This window comes from Pygocentrus nattereri, chromosome 12 (genome assembly GCF_015220715.1).
Source record: "Pygocentrus nattereri isolate fPygNat1 chromosome 12, fPygNat1.pri, whole genome shotgun sequence".
NCBI lineage: Eukaryota > Metazoa > Chordata > Actinopteri > Characiformes > Serrasalmidae > Pygocentrus > Pygocentrus nattereri.
The window spans coordinates 6,128,285-6,138,040 of NC_051222.1; the positions used below are offsets into that span (position 1 = coordinate 6,128,285).

Genomic DNA, 9,756 nt, shown 5'->3' on the forward strand with positions numbered 1-9,756 from the left:
ATTTTGGAAATCAGCCTGGATCATTTTGCATGTCTGTCATGTTCTCTTACTGGAACTGTCACAGCCACTGCTGACGGGAACAATAATAATAAATGATGAAACAGGGCATCTGTCTGGGAATACACGTAGAAGAGCTGGAGCCTGGAGGTATAAAGAAGTGAGATACTCTACATGAACACAACATGAGTTGGAGAGGGGCAGGACAACATCTCGGCACTGAAGAAAGAAGAATATTTTCCTCCAGGATTTGTTATCGTTCACATTAGTACTGAGCAGAACTAGTCTAAGTCGTTCTGCTTTCCATGATAATCCTTACATGACATAACAGTTATTGCGTGCCAACGTTGTGAAATTAGATTAACATCTCAATTTTGATCTAAACATCTAAGTGACGGAATACATTTGTCTCTAGAAATGGATCAGAAATGGATTTCAGTCTTCTTCCTTCTCTCAGGTCAGTGTGCAATTTTACTCTACTAAGAAATTAATTTATTCTCACAAGAAACCAATGAATAATTTCATTGTGTGTGGAAGATGGTTCCTTAAAGCTACCTTCTTCAGCCAGTATATACTTCTTATCATTTATGTGTTTATGGACAACACTTTTAAGGAATGCTTGTGTGTTTGTATTGTAGGTATTTCGGGTGTAAAAGTTTGCATAGGAGAATTTTGAGCAGTGCCTAATAAATAGTTAATATATATTGCTTATGTCTGAACAAAACTTCATATCTCCAAAATAATAACCTTACAGGAGAAACAAAAACCTTCTTTAATTTTTATTTAAATCAATGGAGCCCTTCATTTTTCTCCCAGGTAATTTTGGGCCATTTCTTTTGGTCTATTCAACATGAAATGTATGCACAATGTAAAGAGCAACAGGCATTTTGAAATTATATTAAATATATCAAAAGTAATGCTACAAGCCATTCACCTTATGAAGCACAAGCTCTGCTGAATGACCTACAGGCCATGGATAATTTCATTTTTTTGTGAAGGAGGGGGTCATAAAATATTTTCAATGACAAAATGTTTGCACTGTTTGTAACGTACATCAACACGATGCAACCTGGACGTTATCTGATGTTACCTGGCATCACAGAGTGTTTCGGGTCTTTTGAAGATCATACACTCTCACGCAGGAGACCCAGCTGGAGTTAATCAGGCCCCAGCTTGTGTCCAGGTAGCGTTACCCCACCCACGGTTCTCCTCTCCTTATCCACAGTCACCTTGAATCAACTTCTGCTGCCTCAGTGGCCTCCTTAATGGCCCTTCGCTTACTGGCTCCTGTGATGCCCAGGATATTGTAGGCCCTGCTGAGAGACTGGCCAGTGAGCCCTCTGCATCCCACTTTGATTGGCTCACACCATGCTTGCCACCTGTTGTTCTGGCACTCCTCCACTAGCTCAGTGTACTTTGCCCTCTTCCTCTTGTTGGCCTCCTTGACATGGTCTTCCCAGGGTATTAGGTGAGTTCCAGTAAAATGATTTGCTTGGAGATCTCTGAGATGAGTAGTATGTTGGGCTACAGTGTTGTAGTGGCGACAGTTTCTGGGAATTTCAGTTGCTTCCCCAGGTCAACTTTCAACTCCCAATCTTGTGATGTTGCAAGCAGGCCAGATGAGGTGGCCCTGACAGCTGATGGTGGCTTCTCCCCAGCCCGGATGAAATCAATGGTGTTCTTCACTTTGCAGAGGCGCTTGCAGTGGCCAATTCCACAGCTGATTGCGTTTGCTATGGCCTTCATCATGGCGCCAGCGGTAACACCCCTCACCCAGGGCTTTCGAACAGCAGCTGAACATGTGTTCCAGAGTCCCTCTCTTCAGGCACAGGTTGTAGGCAGGTGGCTCCACCAATCCACAGCTGAACAGATTGGATGGCCTTGGTAGTACATCGTAGATAGCCTGGATCAGGAATTGTATACGATGGGGTTCTGCTTTCCATAGCTCCGCCCATGAAACTTTGCGGTCCACTGCATGCTTCCACCCTGTCCATGCTCCCTGCTGCTGCATTTCAACCATCCTGCTGGCCCACTCCTCTACTGAAGACCACACCTCTCACTGCACCAGTACTCTCCTGTCCTTCCCCTGCACCTTGTTGTAGCGATATGTACCGCTACCCAGGCCAGCTCTTCCATGAGTCACTACTCCCACCAGTGCCTTGTGCCACATCCGAAGCCTCTGCTGCCCTCCACCTCAACCCCTGTCCTCACCTCAATCCCAGCCTGGGAGGCCCTTGGGTCCTCTCACTCTCTGTATCGCAGTACCTCCCTGGCACGGCTTACCTTGAACTCCTCACTCAAGCTGCTGACGGGGAGCGTCAGCTTGTTGTTCTGGCCGTACAAGGCGATGTTGCTCAGGCTCTGAGGTAGACACAGCCACTTCTTCTGAAAGCCCTCGATGGTGGAGATTCGAACATCATAGATCAGGAGGGGCCAGAGAATCTGTGGGACAATATCATGTTAGTAAACCCAGGCCCTAAACTTCTCAGGTAGGCCTGACTTGGCCTAGCCAGGCTTTCAGCTAAGGTTGGTTGCACATATGGCCACCGTGTCTTTCAGGCTACAGTCAATGTTCATGGTGAGTGTGAATAAGATCACTGAAATGGTGCATCCAGTGATGATTCCCTTCTCAAGCCTGTGCCAATCTGATGTTGTAGACCCAGCAGAGACTCTTAGACTGAAACTGTCATAGTAGTCCAGAATGAGGTCTCTAAACTTGTCTGGGATGTGGTGCCAGCACAGGGCTTCCTCAACCAGTTTGTGGGGTATGGACCCATAGGTGTTCATGAGATCCAACCACAGCACCACCAGGTCCCCCTTGTTCTGTGTAAAAGATTAAGAAATCTAAATAAAAACAAAATGCAGATGACATTTAAAATCATTTAAACCCTGTATTTCACTGAAAATAGTACAAAGATAACATATCAGCTTCTTAATTTCAACACATAATGAACTATTGTTTATTGAAAATGCGTACCAATTTTGAATTTGATGCCAACACAACATTCCAAAACAGTTGACACTGGGGCAACAAAAGGCTGGTAACATTGTGTGATGTAAAAAAAAAAACTTGGTGGTGGATTGTCAACAGCTCATTAAGATGAGTGGGTATAAAAAGAGCATCTCAGAGAAGCGGAGTCTTTCAGAAATAAAGATGGTGTTCACCACACTGTGAAAGACTGCACCATCAAATAGTGCAAAAATTCTCAATGTAAAATAGCAAAAAACTTACAGTACATTCAGTACATCATACATCTGGAGAAATCTCTGCATGCAAGGCACAAGCCAAAAACCAGCTATTTGCTAGCCATGATCATTAGGTCCTAAGGTGGCACTGCATTAAACAGATAATATTCTGTTGTGGAAATCATTTCTGAAAGCCACTGTCTGTGAAAACAGTTCATCACTGAACAAGTTAAAACTCTGATACACAAAGAAAATAGTATATATAAACAGGATCCAGAAACGCTGCCACCTTCTCTCAGCCCAAGCTGCTGTGTGTGATCCACTCAGACCAGCACAACACACATTAACACACCACCACCATGTCAGTGTTGCTGCAGTGCTGAGAATGATCCACCGCCCAAATACTACCTGCTCTGTGAGGGTCCATGGGGGTCCTGACCACTGAAGAACAGGGTAACAGAGTATCAGAGAAACAGATGGACTACAGTCTGTAACTGTAGAACTACAGAGTGCAGCTATACAGTAAGTGGAGCTGATAGAATGGACAATGAGTGTAGAAACAAGGAGGTGGTCATGGTGTTAAGCCTGATTGGTGTATTTCATAATGTGGAAGATCCACTGAAAGAGTTTCTGGATTCATTTTGGGAGGAGTTTGGATCCACATCTAGCTTGTTTTGGCACAAATCAAGCCCTGATTTGACCTTTTTTTGTGTCCCTCCATTGAAATGGATCATAATGTTTTTCACAGCTGTCTGTGATGTATCCACATACGCTCCTCATCGGTACCACTTTGTGGATGAAAGAAAAACCTGGACTGAAGCTCAGAGCTACTGCAGACAGAACTTCACTGATCTGGCCACCATCAACAACATGGATGAGTTGAAGAAGCTGAATGAAGCTGTGAAAGATAAATCTGTTATGGTTTGGATTGGCTTAAAAAAAGCGACCTGGCAGTGGTCTCTGCAAGACGGAACGGTCTACAGAGAAGGACAGTCATATAATAGCTGGAATACAGGAGAACCAAGCAGTAAACCTGGAGAGGAGATGTGCGGGCAGTTGAGTGGAGATGGAAGCTGGAATGATGATGACTGCAATCATTTATTTCCTTTTGTGTGTTTTGAAGGTAAGAACTTGGAAATGATGACACTGTAAACAATGCTTGTCAGTTCAATCTAGTAAAAAATGACCCAGCTTTATTAAGTGTCTAACAACTGTGTAGTTACACATTAATAACATATGTAACAACACTATAACTACCCATGATTTAAGCAATGCTACAGATTGATTACTGAAGTACAGTCTGTAATTATCCATGTGTTTTAACTTCATTTTTACATCATGGAATTATCATCATTTTGATACACTACAGATCAGATTTGTTTTTCCTATGTATTATGTTGATGTTTTGCACAACTGTGGAATAACTGTTGTACCAAGGCAGCCTAATCACATCATGGGTTACCGTTCTATAAATACCACTCTGCAATTGCATTGTACCTATATAACAACTGAATTTGATACACATGTGTAACTGCATAAGGTGTACTTCTGTAATCCATCTGCAAAATCATTAGTAATTACATTGTTGTCCAATATGTTGTTCACCTATAACTACACGGTTATTAGTGACAATATAAAGTGGGACCAAAGCATCCAAAGTTATGCTGATGCATTTTATGAGGCTGTCTGCATCTGTATGTGCACAGTGATGAAAATCATTTCAAATACATTGGCAAATTTGCTGCTAGTATTTTTCAGGAGAAAAGTCAATTTGTGTTTATTAATGACTTAAAGAGCTGGCGTGATGCTCAGAGCTACTGCAGAGAGAACTACACAGATCTGGCCAGCGTGAGGAACCAGGCTAAGAATGATGAGATAAAGGAGGTAGCCACAGGAAAAATCAAAAAAGTACTGGGTACCAGGGACCAGCTTTTGCCTAATGGAAGTAGAGTCAAGTCGAGCCGGTTCCTCACTGTGGAAAAGCAGCTTTAGCGTCTATTCATTCAGCAGTAACTGAGGACCAAGCATATTTTCACTCAACTAAACATTTTTGATGCTTACTTCCTCCCAGATTGCTTTAAAAGTATTCTGTCCTGGTCAAAAGTTAGGAAGCTAACTTGCCCTTCTTCCAAACTAATCTGAAATCTGATAGCTTAACCTGCTGCACAGTTGCAAATTAATTTATTTTCTATATGTGTTTTACTTTTTTCATGAGTTCATTTGCATCAGAATATTAGGTCATTTGTTATGTTGTAAGATTCTTTGTGTGCAGAATAATGAAAGAAATTGCTGTTCATGGTTTTCAGAAAGAAGTAGTAGTTATGTATTTATTAATGACTTCAAGAGCTGGCATGATGCTCAGAGCTACTGCAGAAAGAATCACACCGATCTGGCCAGCGTGAGGAACCAGGCTGAGAATGTCAAGATAAAGGAGGCAGCCAAAGGAAAAACAGTGTGGATCGGCCTGTTCAGAGTCTTCTGGAAGTGGTCAGATCAGAGTTACTCCTCATTCTGGAACTGGAAACAAAAGCAAGCAGATATTTCTAGTGGAAAAGAGACCTGTGGTTATATTGTAATGACTGATGGGGGCTACTGGAGTAATGAAAACTGTGAAACAAAGTTTCCGTTCATCTGCTATGAGAGTGAGTTGAATTTAAAAGTTTCCAGGTTTTTTTTTTTTTTTTTAGATGTTCAGTAAAGTATTAAATTTCACACACTGGGCCAAATCTATTCATCAAACTCAGAGTAGAAATGCTGGTCTGAGATCAGCTTACATAACACTGAATAGAATTAAATGAGCTTACAAAACCTGATCCTAGATCAGTGTTCTTACATTGAAATGCTTGATGAATACAGGCCATTGTTAGCCAAACCATGAGGCAAATGAGCATGTGTACAGGTGGAACATCAAATTGTAGTGGACTGAAAAATTAACGTAAAAAATCTGTTTAAACACAAACACAATATATCAAATGTACATGTTCACAAGATGTAGCTCAATATATATTGTTAACTTTCAGGTAAAAATTCTACATACATATTGATTAAGGAGGCAAAGAGCTGGTACGATGCTCAGAGCTACTGTAGAGAACGTTACACAGACCTGGTCAGTGTGAGGAGCCAGACGGAGAACCAGCAGATATTAGATTCAGCAAAAACTTCAGTCAATGACAGTCTGTGGATCGGCCTGTTTTACAATTCCTGGAAGTGGGCAGATCAGAGTGCCTCTTTATTCAGATACTGGGCATCAGCACAACCAGATAACTGTGGAAACCAGAACTGCACTGCAGTGTTTATGGCTGAGCAGGGCCGATGGCATGATATGAACGGCAACAGCCAGCTTCCATTCGTCTGCCATGAAAGTGAGTGTTTCTTTTCACTTCTTCTATAATTGATGCTCTATGTAATAATTTACATATTATCAGTCAAATAATGTGCCACTGACCATGCCTTTTCTTGATAATGTAAACTGGACTGTGGTCCAAATCATACATGAATCCTTTTCCATTTTGTCTCCAGGTCAGCTGATCTTGATCAATCAGAATCTGACCTGGAGAGAAGCTCTGAGATACTGCAGAGATAATCATGTGGATCTGCTCTCAGTTCACTCTGAGGAGATCCAGCTCTGGGTGAAGGAGGTTTCACCGAAAGCCTCCACTGAACTTGTGTGGCTGGGTCTGCGTCACACCTGCACTCAGGATTTCTGGTACTGGGTGAGTGGCTTTTCCATCTGCTACGAGAACTGGGCTCCAGGTAACGGGACAGGAGGAGAAGACTGCAGCCCTGTAGAGAGAACCGGAGCGGTGCAGGCTAGAGGAGGTCAGCAGTGGGTCAGCCTGCCTGAGGACCAGAAACTCAACTTCATCTGCACCACCTATGAAGGTGTGTGAGTGCATGGCTGAGTCTATGGCATTACATGTTTTTTTTTTTATATAGACTGCATTTAAATTTTGTTTTTCTTTTTTGTATTTTTGAAGATTGAATGAAAACAGTGATGAAGAAGGAAAACAAGTTGCAGTCCATCATCTGTGTCCAACATCAATGTATCCACATTACTGTTATTTCTATGTTTGCATTTCTTTACAGATTAAGAAAACTAAAAACTGCAACACTTTTTGTGTGTGTGTGTGTGTGTGTGTGTGTGTGTGTGTGTGTGTGTGTGTGTGTGTGTGTGTGTGTTTTATTTTGGAAATAAACCCATTTAGAATTGCTTTAGAGACTTAGTGATAACCAGACATTAAACACATTATATAGAGAAAGGTTTTAGGACACACCTCCTAATTATAAGTTCAGGTGTTTTAGCCGCACCCATTGCTAACAGGTAGATTTAAACACATAGCGTTGCAGTCTTGATAGACAAACACTGGCAATAGAAAGGGTCATTGTGATGAGCACTTCTCTATCTGTTACTCTGTTGGAAGAGTCTGTGGTTTGGCAGTTGACAGGAGAAGGTTACCTGCCTGGCTGCACTGTCCTAGCTGTAAAGTTTGGTGGAGGAGGGATAATGACATGGGGTTCCCTTCCAGTGAAGGGAAATCTTAATGCTTCAGCAGACCAAGACATTTTGGACAATTCTGTGCTTCCAATTTTGTGGGAACAGTTTGGAAAGACCATCTTCTGCACCAGCATGACTTAGACCCAGTGCACAAATCAAGGTCCATAGAGTCATGGCTGGGTGAGTTTAGCGTGGAAGACCATAATTGGCCCTCACAGCGCCCTGACCTCAACCCCACTGAACATCTTTGGAATGAACTAGAATGGAAATTGTGAGCCATACACTTTCATCCAACATCAGTGTCTGACCTCACAAATACTCTTTCGGATAAATGAGCAAGAATTCCCACTGGCACACTCCAAAATCTTCTGTGGAAACAATGTTTGCCCATATAGTGTATGTTTTATTTTATGTGATAATTTTATTATTTTTTTCGTGATTTCTTTTCTTTTTGTTTGGTTTTCTGAGCAATATTATTGGTAATTGATAAGATTATGATGATAAATAGTAATCAGTAATCATTATTAGTAGTTGACATATTACTAGTAGTAATCTTGGTGATGGATGTTTCTTCAATCATTTTCATTTGTAATATCTGCTTTTTGACTCCAGCAAACCTGGGAACTTCTAGACCAGACCCATAAGCTTACAGTATGTATAACAAAATGTTTTCGTTTTAACCAAACAAGAAAAAAGTGAAAATAGATCAATTTACACAGAACAACTAGAACAACTGGGATCCTAATTTACATATTTGATGACTAATATCTTGACTTTCATTGATTTCACTAGGCATTTGTTGGTCTACTAGAATATATCCCATTTATCCAGTGATCTGTGTAATATCTCAAATTTCCTGCAATGTATTTGTGATATTTGTGCTCTTGTTATGACACAAACTGCTGAAGTTACTGAAAAACTACACATAGTGCTATTACTAATGGTTCTATTCAAGCTAACCTCATGCTAGTCATTGCTGTGTTTATATTTTTTGCATCTTCTCTTTTTTTCATCTTTTAATTCTTGGTTACGCAATAAAGTTGGTGAAGGCTTGGCACGACTTGTCTAATTCCTTTGAATTGCATTACATTGCATTTTTCTCACTGCACCAGTTTTAACCCCACATTGCACCAGAGTTAAATATTGTAGACAGAACATGTAACCAAGTGTTAGTAAAGCTACTTTTATTAGAAATCCAGCTCTGAGAGTTTGATCTTCTTTTGAAACCTTGTACATGACAGTCCTTGAGAATATCCATTCATGATGAATTGTACTCATGCTGGAGTACACAATGCCATTCTTGTTCAGTCTGAAACACTTATTTTATTATTAAATATGTTTGTAATTTGGATACAAATATAGTTAATCCACCTCTTTTAAAACATTTCATTTACAATCAAGGCCAAAGGTTTACACACGCTTTTGGTTAAGATTCAAAATCTAATCTAAAGTTGTTTCCTTGCGATGCACTTTTCCCCCCAGCAAATTGATGCTGACTCCATGGTGATGTTGCCTCTTCTGTCCAGCCTACGCACCGGGTCATTCCTCACGTAGGATCCTAGTGGCTGGTCTCTAAGGGGATTGGACCATGGTGATAGAGAGGTAGACGGAGGAGTCACCGTCTCACCCACCTGCTCCTTTGATCACGGACAACTGCAAGTTGGTGTGATGAACTGAGGCCCTGTTATGCCTTAGGTTGATTTATAAGAGTATGGACAATGTACTGTGTTATCAGGCACCACTCATTCTCAGTGAGGCTGAGAAGGCAGTTTGATGTATGGCCTATACACTGACATTCTACCACTAAAAAGCTAGTCATATTGCTTTTATGAAGCTTAGTCTAGCCTTCTGAGGTCTGTCATTTTCTTGATTTTTTTTTGCACACCTTCCTACACTGTTAGAAATAAAAGGTACAGTGGAGGCACATTTTCCATTCATCAAGGTACAAACAAATGTTCCCTGAAAGGTACAACTCACATTTAAGGTCCAATTGTGTACCCTAAAGAAGTTTTTCCAAACTTTTTTAGAGCATATTTGTAACTTTTCATAACCGAGTGTTTTAAAACCAAGCAATAAAA

The 9,756-nt window shown here is 41.0% G+C and overlaps 1 protein-coding gene across 2 annotated transcripts; it reads left to right on the plus strand.

Annotated features, from left to right (window-relative positions):
- Window positions 1-201: 201 nt before the first annotated feature.
- Window positions 202-8,733, plus strand: LOC108414212 (macrophage mannose receptor 1-like). 2 transcript variants are annotated; one of them, XM_017687031.2, is made up of 6 exons: window positions 202-454; window positions 3,932-4,306; window positions 5,490-5,825; window positions 6,204-6,545; window positions 6,703-7,065; window positions 7,161-8,733. In XM_017687031.2, exons 1-6 carry the CDS (start codon window positions 415-417, stop codon window positions 7,163-7,165), a joined length of 1,461 nt encoding a protein of 486 aa, XP_017542520.1. In that variant the 5' UTR covers window positions 202-414; the 3' UTR covers window positions 7,166-8,733. The 2 variants fall into 2 exon arrangements, with proteins under 2 accessions (XP_017542520.1, XP_017542521.1); XM_017687032.2 differs by lacking the exon at window positions 5,490-5,825.
- The last annotated feature ends 1,023 nt before the right edge of the window (window positions 8,734-9,756 follow it).

What these genes read in the sequence shown, in the direction of transcription:
- LOC108414212 (XM_017687031.2), top strand. Translation starts at nt 415, where the DNA reads ATGGATCAGAAATGGATTTCAGTCTTCTTCCTTCTCTCAG. An exon ending in AGTCTTCTTCCTTCTCTCAG is followed by an intron (nt 455 to 3,931) that starts GTCAGTGTGCAA and finishes TGTTTTTCACAG; the next exon opens with CTGTCTGTGATGTATCCACA. An exon ending in TCCGTTCATCTGCTATGAGA is followed by an intron (nt 5,826 to 6,203) that starts GTGAGTTGAATT and finishes GTTAACTTTCAG; the next exon opens with GTAAAAATTCTACATACATA.